Genomic DNA, 19,270 nt, shown 5'->3' on the forward strand with positions numbered 1-19,270 from the left:
TAGGATTTGCACGTGAACGTAAACTTCTCATAACCATAATTAATTTTTAAATTACTAAATCATGATATAACACCGAAGTGACATAGTTTCTAATCAAATAGACCCAAGATTTTTCGAACTAAACGTTAAGTTCTTATACGATAAGTGACTTTTTGACTTTAAAAAAAAAAAATGAGATCATCTCATCAGTAAACAAATTATGTAATTAACAAAAAGTTAAAAAAATTGTGTGAAAACCAAAATATTAATTCAATCAAGAATATAAATTTATTTTTCCATATAATATTTTTTAAATAGTTTGGAGGAGAAAAGAAAAAGGAGGCAAAAGAATCGGGATGGCAGAGATTAGTCTTCCTCCATTTAACGAACGCTTCAATGGCAATATTTCGCGGCAAATCACTTACTTCTCTTTCTCTCTGTCGATCCAAATCATCTTCCTCACGTTTTTGTTAACAACCCAACAAACAGCATCTTCTTCCTCCTCCTTTGATCAATCACGTCTTTGTGTTTTCCTCTTTACATTTTTTCTTTCTTAGTTTGGGTTTCCACATTTACTTGAGTTTTTGTTTGTGCGGGAGAGATGTTTAATTGAATGTAAATGGTAGACTATTCGGAGGAATAGGATTCGTATTGTGGGGTGGTTCCTCTTCCTCAGGCTTAGATCTGAGGTTGCATTTACGTTTTTCTGTATTGTGTCATTCGTCATCACGTTTTGGGCTTCGGCAATGAGCGCGTCAAGGTTCATAAAGTGCGTCACGGTTGGTGATGGAGCTGTCGGTAAAACATGTTTGCTCATTTCTTACACCAGCAACACCTTTCCCACGGTATCATACATTTCTTCTTGCAATCTGATGAGATCTTTTAATTTTGTCATTTTTTTTTAAATATCTTTTGTCTGATTGAAAGCATTTTCCGTGGAACAGGACTATGTCCCCACTGTTTTCGACAACTTTAGTGCCAATGTGGTTGTTAATGGAGCCACGGTCAATCTTGGATTGTGGGATACTGCAGGTAAATATGAATTGATGATGACCACCCATTTAATCACCGAGTTGCAGCTATTAATATATATCAATCACAAATTATGTTTTTATCATTGTGTTTACAGGGCAGGAGGACTATAACAGACTAAGACCTTTGAGTTACCGCGGTGCTGATGTATTCATTCTAGCCTTCTCTCTCATTAGTAAGGCTAGTTACGAAAATGTTTCCAAGAAGTGGATCCCAGAGCTGAAGCACTATGCTCCTGGTGTCCCCATCGTCCTTGTTGGAACCAAACTTGGTAACTTACTCTTGCATTTGCTTTTAATGCATTTTATTTATTTCTGACAATCAGCACCTTTACTTATAGCTATTTTCCTTCGACTTTGCGTAAGCTGCTCTGATTTGTATGACATGCGTGGATGTGACTTCACATTTTCCAAAATGAATCATTTAGGTGAAACGGAGGCTAGTTTCATAGCATACATTGGTCAACATGTTTCTTCTTGTATCTTCCATTTCTTGTGAACCATGTGCTATATAACCTTCTCTAGTGACGATCACCTCTTAAACCTTTTAGTTAGCTACATTTAGAGAGGCAAATCCTCCAATCAAATAGCTAACGTATAGCATGTATGTACTGTACCTCCAGAAAAGTCACTTGCAAGAGTTTCGACTATAGATTCCTCTTTGGCTGCATCTGAATCTTTGGTATCTGCAACTCGGATACTTGGTCTTGCCCCTTTTGGTTATTTAACCTTGTTTTTTTTAATCAGATCTTCGGGATGACAAACAGTTTTTTGTCGACCATCCTGGTGCCGTCCCTATTACCACTGCTCAGGTATGAATACTTTTCATTTCCTCGGTGCATTTTTCCCAGTTTTACAAAAACCCGTTAAATCATTTGCCTGTTCTGCTCTGCATAATAGGGAGAGGAGCTCAAGAACCTAATCGAAGCGCCTGCTTACATCGAGTGCAGTTCAAAATCACAAGAGGTAAGTAAAGTAAAGAAATCTTATGAACCATTTTTTTTTCAATGTTGGCTCCCATCTTTCAGATGAAAAACCATGTGGATATAAACTGCAGAATGTGAAGGGAGTCTTTGATGCAGCGATCAGAGTGGTCCTTCAACCTCCAAAGCAGAAGAAAAAGAAGAACAAAGCACAAAAGGCTTGTTCCATTTTGTAATAGCTTTCATGGAGACCAAGAAGCATTTTCATGCCAAAAGGCTTGTTCCATTTTCAATTTTTGTTTTCTTTCCAGTGTTCATTGTGAATGCTGTCTCTTAGTTCCTTTTAAAACGATTTGGGTTGAGTTTAATTCAACTTTATGTTTCAATTGATAGTCGAGAGAGCTAATATTGCTGTACTACTCTCTTCTCCACTCTTAAATATTTTGTTCAACGTGATGATGATGCATATGCAACCAGATTCCATCTTGAAAAGAGAGTCAGCAAGAGAGGATTGGGTCGGAGTACTAATCTTTTACTATATTAAGCAACCGCGGAACTATAACAAACAGTGTTCTTATTCAACCTTTTTAAGGCTAAATAAAAAAAAATGTTTGGTCCGACTCCAGCACATAGGTTCCTTGTTAAAAAATCTTCTTCCTGCTCTTATCAGAAAGGGACGGTGTAAGGTAAGGCGTGGACATCAGCTTCTGGTAAAAGGCGAGCACATGGCCACGCCATTGAACTGCTTATGGCTTGCTTGCTCTCGTTATTTCTGTTAAGTTGTTTGCATCTTTCTGAGCCAAACTTGTGGCAACTTGGCTTCTTCATGAACCACCAACATTCATCATCTTCCGAGCTAGTTAGCTCTACTCTGTTAGGGACCCAGTTCTCAACTACATCCAAGAATTGCACCGCCATTGATGGAGGGCACAACCTGCATAAGCCGCTTGAAGTAGTGGATGACAATTTCCTCTCTTTGCCTACTCTCGTTCTGTAAATTTGGTCTTTTTTTTTCTCTTCATGTGGCTTTGAAGTGGAACAAGGATGTTGTTCTTGCGGCTGCTCTCTAGTTACACTCTTCACGGTATCTAACTTTATCTCCCGGGAGGGACAAGGTCTTTCTTGATCCTTGTTGGTGGTCGTCACCATCACCTCAGGATCATCATTCTGCCTTCGGATAGGCAACCGAATCCGGAAGATGCTTTCTTCAAATTCATATGATAAAACATATTTGAAGAAAGAAGGTCAACAATGTCCTGAAAAGGTAAATAGACCCAACAAGAACACAAACAAACTCACCAGAGTCGTTGTTGTTGTTATTATGTGGCAGCTTCTCCTTGTGCTGCTTAGGCAGCTCATTGCTGTTAAGAGTGCTATCACAAGAGTTCTGAGACGTGGACTGAACCAAGTCACGTTCTACAGTAAGACTACTCTTCTCCAAACAGCCATTCTCACTTGCTTTTAGTTTGGGAACTTTCTGGTTGTTCTTGCCATCTTTAGCAACTACTTCTTCTTTGCGCCTTCTCTTATGAGAGTGTTTCTCGCTTTCCCTCTCCTTCCTCTTTTTATCCTTCTTTTCTCTTTTTCTCTCCTTCTTTGTTAGTTCTTTCTTAGCTTTCTCCTCTGCCCTCTAAAGCAAAAGATCAATGATCAGCTCACAGTACTTGCCAAGCAGAAACAAGAACTCATATCATATAGAGGCAACCCTTAAACCCACAACATGTACTCAACAAGGGACTGTGTAAATATTTTGTTACACTTATTTGTACATTGAATCGGTCTTTTTTTTTTAATATATTCACATTGTATCATCGTTTTCAATAGAAAAAATACATCTTTTTTCATTCATGGCGGCAACACACAAGGAAAGCTTGAGCATTCGAAATCCCCCAATTAACCAAAACCGACGTGTGGTTAAATGCTCAAAACAAACCTTGATCGATTCGATCAGAGCCTCGCTTCCGTTCAGTACATAGCCAGGTGGCGGGAACGGGAAACACCGAGACATCTCTTTCGATTAGGGACAACAATCAAATCTCAGATCTCGCGGAGACCAGCCGAAACCCTAGATCGATCACGAGAGACTACGAGAGTGGGGGTTACAGTGAGATATAATCGGGGGCTTTCTAATAACGCGCCAAAATCATATCAACGGTATCGGAATTGGATTGATCGGAGAAGAGAGAAGGGGGAGCCGCGAGATCTCGAAATCCCTTCGGAAGCTCTCCGATGAAACAAAAAAAGTGTCGCCTCTCAACGCATATAAGGTCTACTTATAGCCACGGAGAAAAAGAAAAAAAAAGGAAAGACCCTACATGGGCCAAAAAGCCTTGTTTATAGACTTTTTCTTCTTTCTCCTTTTATATAATAACAACACGCTTTCGTGGCGGCTGCTTAGCGAAAGAAGTTTTAGGCCCATAATAGTGTATGCGTAGGCCCAAATATATCTGAGGCTTTTTTTTTTTTTTTTTTGAATAAAGTCTTCCAAATTAAAACATAAACTAGTCTACCTCGCTACCACTTTAAGTGATTTTTAAGGTTTTTGCATTTGGATTAATAAAATACAAACTTCTATATAATTTATCTTGATTACATAAAAATATCATTAAATGAAATTAATTCAACCAATAAAAAAAATCAGTATTTTGCAATTGGTCACAAAATTTAAATGATATTAAATTCTATCTAAAATAATGAGAACATCAATTATTTTGAAACAATTTTTTTTTCTCTCTAAACACCACTTATAGTTGGATAAAGTTTGCATGAAGCAAGTTTCATGAATTATTGAATCCCAACCTATGAGCGACAAAGGTAAAGGCTAGAAACCAACAAAACAATAAAAGACATATCTAGTGATAAGAACCATGACCATGACGACCACGTTTTCCTCTCCCTCGAATAGTCTTCCGTTCCATATCTTGGTATTTGATTGGGGTTTTTGTCTTCCTCCCACCTCTTGTCAAGTTGAGCGAGCTAGATGGCTCTGTCTCAAAATCATCTACATCTCCTACCACTTTGAACCGAGAAAGACTCTCAAATGCATAAGGAATATGTGACGTGGTTAAGGGATCAGCAACTAAAATTTTACAAACCTTAGTGTTGATAATTGTTGATGAAGAATACTTCATAATAGGTGCTGTAATGGGAGTAGATTGTGAACCTACTAATATGGTGGCAGAGTTTGGCGAGGCAGTGTGGTTTTCCTGCTCTAAAGTACGTTGCAAAGCCGGAGTGATTTCATATTCATATACGAGACCTTCGATCTCTTTAATATGCTTTTAAGAAAATAAGTTAATTCCCTTAGTGAATATGTTTAATGTAGTAACTAGAGAGGTTTATATCATGGTAAAAAAAACACACTAGAATGTATTCTGTTTAATAGACTTTGTCCTATTTTCCCTTCAGCCAATGTTAATATGATAGGCTTTACTAATCAACTATTCAGCCCATCTGTGTGATGATGAAATATGTTTATGTTCATATAATCCATCTGTAACCAATTAAAACATAACGAAAATAAATTATAATTCAAAAATCCTGAACCTCATTGGCTGTTAGTCAATTGATATGGAGAATTTACTATCGTGTCAGACTATAAATATTGATATAGATTCAACAAATCGTGGGCTATGATTACTTGCAAGTTACAAACTCTTGGTTCACGGGCTCTTTAAGCTACCATGTTACGTTTCGTTGATTAGCACATGAGTTTGTTTTATGTGTGTGTTTATATATTGCATCTAAGATTTTCATGTGTGATTTTTCTTCGGCTTGATTAGACTTGAGTGTTTTATACATGTTTTATGATATCTAACCATTTTAAATATGTTATATTTTGGGCATATCAGTAAAGATAAATGTATTTATATTTATTTTGCGAATGTAGCTAACTTCACCAAATTAAGTTTTCGTAATACGAGGATTGATCCATGAGTGTTTAAATAAAAAGAAATGGTTAGGCTTTCAGAATACTCCTCGTGTATTCCATGTAGAGTCGAAAATTAATTCATCTTGAGGATTGAGTGCTAATCTGTGGTTAACTAGCCTAAGATCAGATTAACCTGTCTCGTATGCCTCTATAGAGTTCATGCTGCAAATAAAAAGACAAATAGAAATTGTATTAAAATTTGGAAACGACTTATACATTTAAAACTCTCATCCTAAATTTTTGAGCTTCAAATTTTTATGCAAAGTGTATTGATGCTTGTTCGACCTAAAAAGAGTGTGTTGGTGATGTTTATAGTTTAATAATTTTATTTGGGTCAGAAAAATGCAGATTTTGAGAGGTACTGTGCCATTTTTATAAGTTCGATTCCGACAAAGTGTTAGACATTCGATGACCATTTACACTAATATAACCCTAAACATTAGTTATAAGTACTGAACATATACTTTTTGTTATGTAGGAGTAATTATTTTATCATGTGAATGGAAATTTTAGCTGGCCCATTTATTGTTACAGATAAGGACATTTTCAGAACATTTGTTTTAAAATAAAGTATGATGCACGATTATTCCCAACTAAACCACATGGAGACAATCCACCAAACAATTAAAACAACAGTTTCTCAATCTTTATTACATCCAATAAGAAGTTTCCTGTAGTATTACTTTTATGATTTTGATATACTAATATAAATTAGTTCGTATTACTTCCTCTAAAACTCTTGTTCAAAAACATTTCCGTAACCTTAATTTGCTGGCTGCGAAAACACATTCTATATATTAAAATCGCTTAGACCTGCACACACACGCATCCTTGCGTTAAAATGCCACAAAACTACATAACTAATAGTTTATTTTGTTTCGGGCATCGTCTTAATTGTCATTGGTGTTTCATTTGAAGTTTTGGGTGCGATGTGTGATGAGCCGACTAGAAAGAAGAAATAGCAGGACATTTACAAGATATATTTATTTTCCAATACCTTGGTCATTGTCATGGAGCAACTGTAATATTAACATTTAAACGGGAACTACTATTTTAATGCTAAAGTCTCATTAGTATACTTTTGGGGAAAGTTGATTACACTAGTAATTTATATATGTAGAGTAAACGCATGGTATATAGGCACTACTAAAAAGGAAGAGGGAGTAGCAGTCGTATTCCACCAGGACCACCACCACCACCAACACCAATGTCCAACCTTTCCACTCATGCATATTGTATACGTGCCAAAATATTTATGATCTCTTGTAGTGATAGGTTATATACATACATCCAACGTAGGTTTATACATATTTAAAAAAAAAACTTACGGTGCATGGATATTCGTAGCGTTTTATCCTGAATTTGCATAGTTTGATTTGGGCAATGTGGTGTATAGTAGGATAGTCATGGAGTGAGTTGGCGATTTTAATCAACTATTTTTGGTTAATATATGAAAAAAGCAAATGCATATTTATTTGTTGGTAAAGTTCTTTGTTCCTTTTCATGGTTGGAGTCTCAAAACCAAAATATGTCTTTGTCCTTAGATGACGCCGATAAATTGGTTTACCGTCCGTTTCGCCAGCTGTATAGAAAACAGTCACGGGTAATCCAAGATCAACCTGGGGGAAATTAATCAAAATGAAAGTTTATAGAATAAAAAGGTAATGATACCAAAGCTGCGTTTCAAAGACAAAAATTTCAACCGAAAAGGGAATAAAGAGTGGAATTTGTGATGGGTTACTGATTACCCTTCGTATCTTATAATCATCATCATCATTACTAAGATGACTGTAACTCAACTATATGTCTCGTTTCGGTTGACGATTGAATTCTTGTAAACAGCTTAAAAAAGAAGAAATCATAAGCAAAGTCTATTGTGCCCTTATATTACGAAGAATTACATTATTCGTTTCAGACGAGGGCCCTATTTATGCCGACAACAAGGTCATACGTACATCTCAGTATTTGATTTGTTAACCGGAAAGTAATATTTCAACGGTGTAAAAAAAAATCGTCAACGTTGTTTTAGTACTCAAATATCGAGACATTACTAAGATGTAATTAAGGTAAGTCTAGTCTACACATGGTTCTGTCTTAAAAAAGATCAACTAGATTTTGATCCGCACATTCGCACGAATATTTTTCATTTTATGAATGTATACTTTTGATTTATTATAAATATTTTAAGTATATAATTTTAATTTTAGTGTTATATATTGTGAATATAAACCTATTATATTAGTAAATTATATACATAGTAGCATCCATCATATTATTTTATTAAATTTTATTGATATATAATTTTTTTTGATGTTATGATATTAAACTTTTTTTTGTTATTAAATTAAAACTTCAAAATATTAGATTACTTTAATTTTTATAACATAGTTTATTTTTTTTGTTACATTTCAAGAAGTTATTCTTTATTATCTATGATTATACCTTTTGAATTTTTTTTTAAAATTATCATTTAAGTTTGCATACTTATTTTTAAAATTTTATATTTTGTCAAAATTGTTTGGAAAATTACACAACTATATTTGAGGTGGGAGATTATATGATTTTAGAATTTTTTTTTTGTTACTAAATTAATACATTATTTTATATAAATAATTTTAATTTCGGTAAGATTTTTATATATCTCTCAGAATATTTTTATAATTAATATAAATATTAAATTTATAATTAAAATTTGATTTGTCATTAGTACTTTGAATGAATTATTAAAATTTGATAGTTTTCTAATAACATATTTTTAAATAGTATATGAACTAAATGTTAGTTATAAACTATTATATTTTTGTATATTAATTTTTTTAAACAATATATTGTTGAGAGTTTCAAAATAAAAAATAAAATAATATGTAGTTGTAGTTATTAAATTTTAACCTATGTTTATAAATTTAATTTTCTAAAAAAATATAATATATTTTACGAATTTTAACACATTTTAATGATGAGTGATAATTTATTTAAATGAAACTATTTCAAAAATAAAATAGATAAATTTACCCATATTTAATTCATATAGTACTTCTATTTTACTATAATACATAATATAATTAACATATATATAAAAATAGTATAGAATTTTATTTTATTGTTTTATAATAAATTTTTAATTAACTTTGAATTATAAAGTTATATTAGTATTTACGAAATTAATTAAGTATTATTTTATAAAAATACTTAGAAGGTTGGTAGGATTTTGTTAGATTTTTTCTCAACAGAATTTGATATACTTAAAAATAAATTTAAATTTATATTTGTTTTATTATTAATGTAAATAATGATATATGTCATATTAAGTAATTTTTTAGATGGTCCTAAATGACTTGTTACAGTGGATAAAAAAAATAAGATTCTATTTTAATTGATTAGAAACGTCAATAACTTATTAGTGTAACGATTTAAAAACGCCAAAAAAAACAATTAAAAAAACGCACATTAGAATAGAAGGTAGGTTTTATTAAATTGATGGTGGTGAAGTGAAAAAGAAAAGTCACCGAGGGCAATAGTGGTAAATAAAGAGAGATGAGCAGGGGCGTATTAGTAAATTACAGAGCAAAGGAGGGGGCACTTCATCTCCGACGAGTGGCAAGTGGTGAAGGTGTGGGGGAAAGCTAGAAATCGACAAAAACAAACCGTCTTCTCTCGATATGACTCATCTCTCTGCATAGTCTTCTTCTCTTAACACAGGAGAATCTTCTCTCTTCTCTCATTTCGAAGACGACGAACAAATCTCCAAGGTCATTTGCATTTTGCATTTCCCCGGAAAACTTAATTATTTTTTTTTTTTTTAAATGTTCTTCAGTCAATATTCTAACATTTTTCAATTTTTTATAAATCCGTTTTTGTTTATAGGAAGGCGTGAAGAGTAAAAGTATAACTGTTACCTTCCTCAATGCATTAAGTGAGCATTCCAATCCAATCCTCTTTCCTCTTTCTCTCTCTCTTAATTTAAAACTATTTTGACTTGATTCTCGCCGGAGCAGTTTGTTCGCCGGCGCATTCTCTCGGAGGTTATACTGTTCATTGTCTTCCCTCTTTCTCTTTACATCGTCTTTGGCTTTTCTTTTTTTCTCTTTTGCTTTCGTCAGCTTCAAGTGTTCAAAGATGAAACCGTTTTTTATTTTCTTTTTTGAAGATCTTTGACTGTTCAAAAAGCCTAACGACCTGGAGAATCTCTTCGATTCGTATCTTATCAACTTTTTTTTCTTCTTTTTTTTTCTTACAGTCTAAGAAGAATCTGCTCCCTGTTTAGTCAAGCCTCCTCATGAACTGAGCAGACCTCTGATCCGACGTCGTACTCGATCTCAATCAAAAATGTCGTCGTCGGATTAACTCGGATCCGTAATATTACCTCACTCGAAGGTAACAATCTCGAACAATCTCAGCTTATAGATCTTAAAACTTTGCTTGGATAAAACGTCACGTGTTCGATTCCCCTTGAAAGGAATCCTTAATTTTAATATGGTTTGGGGTTTTTAACATGTTTCAGGAACTTTCTCGCGGTTAATTGATTTTGAGAGTTAATGTCACACTCATGGGATGGACTCGGGGAGATAGCGTCAGTAGCTCAGCTCACGGGCCTAGACGCAGTCAAGCTCATAGGCCTCATAGTCAAAGCCGCGAACACCGCGTGGATGCACAAGAAGAACTGCCGCCAGTTCGCTCAGCACCTCAAACTCATCGGCAACTTGCTCGAACAGCTCAAGATCTCGGAGATGAAGAAGTATCCAGAGACTCGCGAGCCTCTCGAAGGGCTCGAGGATGCTCTGAGGAGGTCTTACATTTTGGTTAACAGTTGTCGTGACAGGAGCTATCTTTACCTGTTGGCTATGGGATGGAACATTGTTTATCAGTTCAGGAAAGCTCAGGACGAGATTGATCGTTTTCTCAAGATCATACCACTCATCACTTTGGTTGATAACGCTCGTGTTAGGGTAAGTTTAGCTGAGTTTTTCATTCTAAAGAGATAAGACAATCTTGTTTAGCCCTAGACATTTGGTTCCTGAATCAGTTCGGTTCTAGAGATTTAGGATTGTTTCGGGCAATTAGAAAATTTGATTCGGTTATTTCGGTTTCAGTCTTGTTAGGATAACAAAGTCGGCTAATATCTTACGTAATTTCGAATCTTTATTCGGTTCGGGTTCAGTTCTGGTTTTCGGTTAATTTAGGTTAAAAAGTCAGAAAATTCGGGGGTTTTTGGATTAAATATTAGATTTTTTTAGTGTTTTTGATTCAACATTTTGGATATAAAACCCGATTGTTGGTATTTTTGTTTATAAATTATATTTTTCTGTTTAAGATAACAAATAACAAAGTTGGGAACTGGCTAATATTTGAGTTGATTTCAGATTTTATCCGGTTCCAATATCAGATTTTTTCGGGATTTGGATAATTAGGATAATTTTAAATATCCTAGATAAACATTCTATTTTGGTATTTAGGTTTATAAATAGGTTTGGTTAGGTTCTCCAGTTCCAGATAAATGTGCCCATGTTTAATGTTGTTGATGGGGGTAATGGTTTTTCTTTGTGCAGGAGAGGTTAGAGTACATTGACCGTGATCAGTTCGAGTACACTCTCGATGAAGAGGATAGACACGTGCAAGATGTTATTTTGAAACAAGAATCCACCAGAGAAGCGGCTTCCGTGCTCAAGAAGACTCTCTCTTGCTCGTACCCTAACTTGCGTTTCTGTGATGCTCTCAAAACCGAAAACGAGAAGCTGCAGCTCGAGCTTCAGCGTTCTCAGGAGCATTATGATGTGGCTCAGTGTGAAGTCATTCAGCGTTTGATTGGTGTGACTCAAACTGTTGCTGAGGTTGATGGCGGCTCTGAGAAGGAGCTGTCCAAGAAAGCTTCTAATAAAAAGGCTGACCGTAGTGTAAGCCATAAGATGGAGTATTCGTATGAGGAAGATCCTCCCATGAAAAGCACTAGTCGTGCAGCTTCAAGGTTGCATAACTTCATGTGCTTTATTAAAATGCAATTTGTGATTAGTTTATGTGACTAATGTTTGAATAACGCTGGCTATATAATTGTTTCATGCAGATCCACTTCTTCTGTTACATCAGGACATGATATGCTTTCACGAAGAGCATCACTACACCATGAAGAATGGCACACTGATTTACTAGCTTGTTGCTCGGAACCTTCTCTTTGTGAGTTCTTCCCCTCTTCTTGCTTCCACTGTGATTCCACTTTGTTTTCTCCGTTATATAAGAAAGGTGATTAGCGTTTCACGTTCCATACGTTCTTGTTATTGTGAATGATGCAATGATGGAACTCGCAGGCTTGAAGACATTTTTTTTCCCGTGTGGTACTTTGGCAAAGATTGCCACTGCAGCAACTAACAGACACATCTGTAAGTGGGATATAATTAGTCAACTTTATCATGTTACAATTTGTTAATAAATAATACTTGTGAAAACTAAGATGTTGACTTTGTTTTTGTTGGTCCTTCCAGCTTCAGCTGAAGCATGTAATGAGCTAATGGCATATTCTTTGATACTTTCTTGTTGCTGCTACACTTGTTGTGTAAGGAGGAAACTCCGGAAAACACTCAACATTACGGTACACTCTCTTCAAAACCCCTGAACCCCTTATCCATCTCAATAATCTTTTGATTCCAAACATCTATATATGGCTCCAAGAAAACAATAGATTAAAAAAATAAAAATTAAGTAGGCACCTCTAACACTCTAGTAAATATTATAGGTGAGATTGAAACACTTCATCTCAAGAGCTTCAAATCCGCATTTGTCACATACTTGAGGTTTTCTGATTTGGCAGGGAGGGTTCATTGACGATTTTCTATCTCATTTGATGTGTTGTTGCTGTGCTCTTGTCCAAGAACTGCGAGAAGTTGAGATTCGTGGGGCTTATGGTATGAACTATATAGATAGATACATCTTAACACAACGTTTGGTTTTAGCCTTAAAGCATGAACAAATATCGTTTCTTAATATCCTCGCAGGTACGGAGAAGACGAAAATAAGTCCACCTTCGTCGCAGTTCATGGAACATTGAATTCTTATACAAAAAGGTGAACTAAACAACGTTATGACACGAGCTTCTTCGTGCTACTTTCTTACTGTCTTTTTGTCTTTGCATGTAAATGAGTTTGGGATTCCCATCGACTTTTCAGTAATTGTGCTGTGTATCGTATAGACTATGGACTAACTAAAACCTCGCCTTTGACTTTGATCATATGATGATGATAGTGGTGTTACGTTCAAGGTTTCTTGATTTCAGACAAAAGTTTTATCATTTGGGTCTAAATAGCAATTTTATATAAATTGAGGATTGAGTAGCATATCTTATTACTAGGTGTTTTGTCCGTACATGCGGACATAATCATCTTACAAATACTTATTATTTTATGATTTATTAATCTAAAAATCGGTATAATAAAACTCTAATTGGTGAACAATAAAGAAAAAAAATATGGTAAATTCTTTGTTCCTCGAAATTTATACCAGTTATGTTGAAATTTTAGTTAAATTGTTGAAAGGTAGATCTCACTTTTTTCTTCTAAATTCTTCATGGAAGAATGAATTTATAAGAAAAACCTTTTTCAACTTTATACAAGATCGTTTAAGTAATAGAGTCAATGGGTGGACTTTCAAGTTTTTCACAAAAGGTGGAAAGGAAGTGATCATTAAAACAGTGATTACGGCATTACCAAATCATACGATGTCCTGCTATCGATTGCCTAAAGCAACGGTGAAAAAACTGACAAGCGCGGTATCATAATTTTGGTGGAGTCCAGGGGGAAGTACAAGAGGCATACACTGGAAATCATGGGACAAGGTATGTGTAGACAAAGAGGATGGAGGTCTGGGGTTTAAAGATATCACTGATTTCAACACAGCGATGCTTGGTAAACAGTTATGGCGTTTAATAGAGAAGCCAGACACCTTATTTTCTCGAGTTTTCAAAGGTCGGTATTTTAGGAATGCTTCACCCTTGGAACCGATTCGTTCATATTCTCCGTCATACGGCTGGCGGAGTATTATTTCTGCTAGATCTCTGGTTAGCAAAGGACTAATCAAAAGGGTGGGATCAGGGTCTTCTATATCCGTATGGAATGACCCTTGGCTCCCAACCACTCGCCCGAGACCAGCTAATAAAAATCAACATAATTTATACCCGGACCTTACAGTAGAGTCCCTCATTGACTCTACCTCGCGTACTTGGAATTCAGACGCAATTCGGGCTTTGGTGGACCCTCAGGATGCGAAACTTATAGAAAGTATTCCCCTAAGCAGGACTCAGCGGGTTGATAGAGATGGATGGCACTTTACAAAAAATGGAAAATATACGGTCAAATCAGGATATCAGGTAGAGCGGATTTATCCAGATAGAGAAAGAGTACCAATACTGATTGGTCCCACAGTGGATGTATTGAAGGCTTTCTGCTGGAAAATACGGTGTTCGCCAAAGCTAAAACATTTCCTATGGCAACTAGTGACAGGGTGTATAGCAGTGCGGAAGAATTTACAAGCAAGGGGGATTCAAGGGGATATTTGTTGTGCAAGATGTGGAGCTCCTGAGGAATCAATAAATCATGTGTTTTTTGAATGTCCTCCAGCTCTCCAAGTTTGGGCTCTTTCGAAGATACCATCAAATCCAACTATTTTCCCAACAAGTTCTCTCTTCACAAACATGGATCATCTATTCTGGAGAGTTTTACCACAGATGGAGGATCACCAGTTTGTATGGATACTATGGTACATCTGGAAAGCTAGGAATAATAAAGTTTTCAGCAATTTGGATATGGACCCTATGGATACGCTTAAATTGGCGGAAACAGAATCGACATTGTGGGCTGAGGCACAAATTGTGAATGACCAGAGGATGCCACCACCAATAATAGATATGATATTGCCGTCGATCCCAGGAAGATGGTGTTTCACAGATGGCTCGTGGAAAGAGGGGGTTACTTTTTCAGGGCAAGGTTGGCTTAGTACTTTGGAAGGTTTTAATGGATTGTTGGGGGCGAGGAATGTTCGGGCTAGTCTTTCGCCTCTTCATGCGGAGATGGAAGCGCTACTATGGGCAATGGAATGTATGAGGAATTTACGTCAATTTCATGTCACGTTTGCAACAGATTGTTCTCAATTGGTGAAGATGGTTTCGGAACCAGAAGAATGACCAGCTTTTGCAAATTATTTGGATGATATCAAGATCCTGAAAGAGAGTTTCACCCGATCAGAGCTTATCTATGTACCACGAACGCACAATTCAAAGGCGGATAGTCTAGCACGCAGTGCTAGAAACAATCGTCTTTCGTCGTTCACATGGATGAAGATTACCCGGTTTGGTTTACATAGTCAGTATGAGTCTGTATTGTTGATGACAAAAAAAAAAAAAAAAAAAACTTTCCCTATGCAATTTTGATAAGGAACAAATTGAACAAAAATTCATATTTTTTTTTTAATTTTTCAATTCCTCAAATGAAAATTTTATTTTTTTTATTTTGTTCTTTTTTTTTCATTCTTCTAGTTGTCACCAACTGAAGCTATAGTGTTTCACTGATTAAATTTAAATTGGTTTAAAATAAAAGCAAAAAAATTTGTTTTCAACTCAGTCACAAGTTAAGTTATTATTTATGTTTTTAAATAGTTAAATCAAAAATCAAATTATTTATATATGTCAAAAAAAGGTTCATCAAACTATGTACTTATTATTGTGTTAAAAGTTTTAAAACATTCATATATTAGGAATAGTTTAGAATATATCTTTATATAAATATTTTTGTTTGACTAATATTTAATTATAAATTGTTTTATATCTTAATTTTTTAACTTTCTAATAAAAATATTGTTTTCAGATAGCAACACAATATATATAAGAATTCTCTTAATTTTAAATATATTTTCACAATTTTATTATATTAGTTTATAATTAATTATTTAATATAACATATAAGTTTAATATTATTAAAATAAATTCGTGTTTTATTATATATAAAATTCATTACGGGTTTTGTGAAAATTAATAAATACTCAGTTAAAAACTAATAATAAATCAATGACCTATATAAAAGCTTAAAATCTAATAAAATATGACAAATAAGAAAATAAGAATTTTAATATAACATATAGATTTAAATATTATTAAATCAAAATTCGTTTTTAATTATATATAAAATTCATTACGGATATTTTTTTAAATTAATAAATTAGTGATTCAGCTAAAAATTATTAATAAATCAATGACTAAGGTAAAACCTAATTAAAACATGTCAAATAAGCAAAATTGACTAAAATCATGGAAAACATGACAAATAAGCAAAATCAAAATAATTATATATCTAATTACATATTTTATAGTTATATTATTTAAATTCATAAATTATGGACTCAATTAAAAACTATTAATAAATTAATGACTCAGATTAAACTTAATTAAAACATGACAAATAAGGAAAATTACCTAAAATCATGGAAATCATGAGAAATAAGCTAAATCACTTCATAAATAATAGTATAAATATAAAATAAGGTTTGCTCTGTCTTTAGTAAAGTTTTATGATTTGGGTCTAAATAGTAATTTTATATAATATCTTATTATCCTTAGTAATCTTATTTTATTAGAGAGACATGTCAGATTTCACATGGGAAAATTGTTTCATGTTGTTGATGATTCGTTTCATATGTTGTTGAATCATCACTCGTTTGTAGCCTCCACGACGGCTTCTTGTCCTCGTGCTTAAGCTTCTTAAGAGTATATTTAACGCATGTCTCTTAAGGTTTTTTTAGTGTATTTAGTAATTAGAGAAAAAGAAAAAAAAGGCAAATAAGCTAAGCAACGGATCCTCTCTCTCTCTCTCTCTCTCTCTCTCTCTCTCTCTCTCTCTCTCTAGATCTCTCTCTCTCTCTCTCTCTCTCTCTCTCTCTCTCTCTCTCTCTCTCTCTCTCTCTCTCTCTCTCTCTCTCTCTCTCTCTCTCTCTCTCTCTCTCTCTCTCTCTCTCTCTCTCTCTACGAACTCGAGAGCAATCTTTATCTGTTTCTTCATCTTCTTCCCGACGGAAATCTATTCATCTTCGCCAACCGGAGATTGATCCTGTTCGAATTCGTCAATCACCGAATCGTCAAGGAGTTTCCGGAGATTCACGGCGGCAACAAACAGAACTACCCCAACACTGGCTCCTCCGTGCTCCTCCCTCTCTTTTGATTCTGCTTCCAAGTCTAATTCTTTTGATTCAGATTGATAAGAGTTTCCAGATTTTCATATAGTTGGCGATCAGGTACATCGTTGACGATTGGTTCATCATGTATGCTGATTTTGTTACTTTTCCTCTATCTTTCTTAGATTCTCCATCTTGGAGTCTAGCTCTCGCTTTAGCCTCTCTGCTTCTTTCTCCCGTTGCATGAATACTCGCGATGGCAGTGGTCTTTCTAGTTTGGCACCGCCAACAATTCCGTTTTTGACTACTTTCTCGTCTTCTGATCTTTCTTCAACTGTTTTGCTCTTCTGGTTGAGCTTTCCTCCTTGGACGTTGTCAGTCACAGAAGCGGACTCTTCACCTGATTGTACTCCATTTAACTTCTCAGATTCAGTATCCAGCTCACTGGTTCCTTCTTTTTCGCTTGCATCTTTAAGGTTTTTTTCAAATACCTTCCAGTGACAGGCTTCTTCGGACACAAAGACTCTCTGGCTTGGTTCCTCTTCTTCATCCACTAGGATTCTCTTTCAACCATTGATCTCCATGAGCCTCATTGGTGGTTTCACATGTGTCTCATGGTCTCTCGTCTCTATTCTTTTCCTGGCGCTCTTGATTTTCTCTGTGTGTTCTTTCTCTATCTTCTCTTTTCTTGGCCTCTTGCAGCCTCATCTCTTCTTGTTTTCAAGATCCTCTTTTAGTCTTCTCTCAGTCCCCGCCCTCTCAAAAGCATCTATCAGTCTTTTCTCTTTCTCTTCTAGTTCAATAGCTTCCTTTAGCTTCTTCTTATTCTCCTCTATTTCACGTGCTTCTTTCAGCTTCCTTGCGTTCTCTGCCTTCTCATGAGCCTCTTTTATTCTTCTCCGTTCGCTTTCTTTATTTCACGTGTTTCTTAGTGTTTATTCCACCGATTTAGGGAGTATTAAGAAGTTTTACTAAATTAATTGATAAAAAATTATAATGATTCTCACATACCATGAAAGAGAATTTAGAATACATTAATACAAATGTAGTTAGTGGTTAGAAATTTAAAAAAACACTAATGATTATAGGCTTCAATATATAAAGAATTTACCAAAATTCAATATTTACACATACATTTTGAGAAAATTTCAAAAAATATGGCAATATTGTTTTAATGCATAGTTGCATCATGTACTAATATATGATGATATTGAAAGAGGTTTTCAGCCTTTGTTGTCTCCGTTTTTCAAGAAAATAGCGATTTTATAGTGGTTATTCCTCGATTTAAGGAGTATTATGAAGTTTTACTAAATTAATTGATAAAAAATTATAATGGTTCCCATATACCATGAAAGAGAGTTTATCATACATTAATACAAACGTAGAATGTGGTCAGAAATTTTAAAACAACACTAAAGATCTTAGGCTTCAGTATATAAAGAATTTACCAAAATTCAATACTTTTGTAGGGGTTAACACATAGATTTTGAGAAAATTTCAAAAATATGAAAATATTGTTTTATTGCATAGTTGCATCCTGCACTAACATATGATGATGTTGAAAGAGGTTTGGAGCCATTGCTGCATCCGTTTTTCAAGAAAATAGCGATTTTATAGTGGTTATTCCTCGATTTAAGGAGTATTATGAAGTTTTACTAAATTAATTGATAAAAAATTATAATGTTTCCCATATACCATGAAAGAAAGTTTAGCATACATTAATACAAACTTAGAATGTGGTCAGAAATTTTAAAACAACACTAAAGATCTTAGGCTTCAGTATATAAAGAATTTACCAAAATTCAATACTTTTGTAGGCGTTAACACATAGATTTTGAGAAAATTTCAAAAAATATGAAAATATTATTTTAATGCATAGTTGCATCCTGCACTAACATATGATGATGTTGAAAGAGGTTTTCAGCCTTTGTTGTCTCTGTTTTTCAAGAAAATAGATTTTATAGTGGTTATTTCTCGATTTAAGGAATATTACGAAGTTTTACAAAATTATTTTATAAAAAATTATAATGGTTCCCATATACCATGAAAGAGAGTTTAGCATACATTAATACAAACGTAGAATGTGGTCAAAAATTTTAAAACAACACTAAAGATCTTTGGCTTCAGTATATAAAGAATTTACCAAAATTCAATACTTTTGTATGGCACACATAGATTTTGAGAAAATTTCAAAAAATATGAAAATATTGTTTTATTGCATAGTTGCATCCTGCACTAACGTATGATGATGTTGAAAGAGGTTT

General features: G+C 34.3%; 3 protein-coding genes across 4 annotated transcripts; 2 read left to right on the forward strand and 1 right to left on the reverse strand.

Annotated features, from left to right (window-relative positions):
* Window positions 1-210: 210 nt before the first annotated feature.
* Window positions 211-2,391, forward strand: LOC106370000 (rac-like GTP-binding protein ARAC6). Its single transcript, XM_013810087.3, has 6 exons — window positions 211-824; window positions 924-1,011; window positions 1,109-1,282; window positions 1,758-1,822; window positions 1,911-1,976; window positions 2,068-2,391. Exons 1-6 carry the CDS (start codon window positions 726-728, stop codon window positions 2,167-2,169), a joined length of 594 nt encoding a protein of 197 aa, XP_013665541.1. The 5' UTR covers window positions 211-725; the 3' UTR covers window positions 2,170-2,391.
* A 61-nt stretch (window positions 2,392-2,452) lies between these two features.
* Window positions 2,453-4,196, reverse strand: LOC106445958 (DNA ligase 1-like). Its single transcript, XM_013887658.3, has 3 exons — window positions 3,867-4,196; window positions 3,233-3,563; window positions 2,453-3,138 (listed from the first exon to the last, which is right to left on the reverse strand). Exons 1-3 carry the CDS (start codon window positions 3,939-3,941, stop codon window positions 2,600-2,602), a joined length of 945 nt encoding a protein of 314 aa, XP_013743112.1. The 5' UTR covers window positions 3,942-4,196; the 3' UTR covers window positions 2,453-2,599.
* Window positions 4,197-9,415: 5,219 nt separating this feature from the next.
* On the forward strand, window positions 9,416-13,109 carry LOC106445815 (protein MID1-COMPLEMENTING ACTIVITY 1). 2 transcript variants are annotated; one of them, XM_048745086.1, is made up of 11 exons: window positions 9,454-9,613; window positions 9,729-9,777; window positions 9,860-9,886; window positions 10,102-10,238; window positions 10,366-10,810; window positions 11,411-11,826; window positions 11,923-12,032; window positions 12,164-12,235; window positions 12,338-12,444; window positions 12,664-12,757; window positions 12,848-13,109. In XM_048745086.1, exons 5-11 carry the CDS (start codon window positions 10,400-10,402, stop codon window positions 12,898-12,900), a joined length of 1,263 nt encoding a protein of 420 aa, XP_048601043.1. In that variant the 5' UTR covers window positions 9,454-9,613; window positions 9,729-9,777; window positions 9,860-9,886; window positions 10,102-10,238; window positions 10,366-10,399; the 3' UTR covers window positions 12,901-13,109. The 2 variants fall into 2 exon arrangements, with proteins under 2 accessions (XP_048601042.1, XP_048601043.1); XM_048745085.1 differs by lacking the exon at window positions 9,860-9,886 and having other exon boundaries at window positions 9,416-9,613.
* The last annotated feature ends 6,161 nt before the right edge of the window (window positions 13,110-19,270 follow it).

Source organism: Brassica napus, chromosome C1 (assembly GCF_020379485.1).
Source record: "Brassica napus cultivar Da-Ae chromosome C1, Da-Ae, whole genome shotgun sequence".
Classification (NCBI taxonomy): Eukaryota; Viridiplantae; Streptophyta; class Magnoliopsida; order Brassicales; family Brassicaceae; genus Brassica; species Brassica napus.

Excerpts from the sequence above, each read along its gene's own strand:
- LOC106370000 (XM_013810087.3), top strand. The coding sequence starts at position 726 with ATGAGCGCGTCAAGGTTCATAAAGTGCGTCACGGTTGGTGATGGAGCT. Across the intron at positions 825-923 it reads CCAGCAACACCTTTCCCACG|GACTATGTCCCCACTGTTTT; the intron begins GTATCATACATT and ends TCCGTGGAACAG. Across the intron at positions 1,012-1,108 it reads TGGATTGTGGGATACTGCAG|GGCAGGAGGACTATAACAGA; the intron begins GTAAATATGAAT and ends TTGTGTTTACAG.
- LOC106445958 (XM_013887658.3), bottom strand. The coding sequence starts at position 3,941 with ATGTCTCGGTGTTTCCCGTTCCCGCCACCTGGCTATGTACTGAACGGA. Across the intron at positions 3,564-3,866 it reads CTCTGATCGAATCGATCAAG|AGGGCAGAGGAGAAAGCTAA; the intron begins GTTTGTTTTGAG and ends CTTTTGCTTTAG. Across the intron at positions 3,139-3,232 it reads TAACAACAACAACGACTCTG|AAAGCATCTTCCGGATTCGG; the intron begins GTGAGTTTGTTT and ends ATGAATTTGAAG.
- LOC106445815 (XM_048745085.1), top strand. The coding sequence starts at position 10,400 with ATGTCACACTCATGGGATGGACTCGGGGAGATAGCGTCAGTAGCTCAG. Across the intron at positions 12,033-12,163 it reads TTGCTCGGAACCTTCTCTTT|GCTTGAAGACATTTTTTTTC; the intron begins GTGAGTTCTTCC and ends TGGAACTCGCAG. Across the intron at positions 12,445-12,663 it reads GGAAAACACTCAACATTACG|GGAGGGTTCATTGACGATTT; the intron begins GTACACTCTCTT and ends CTGATTTGGCAG.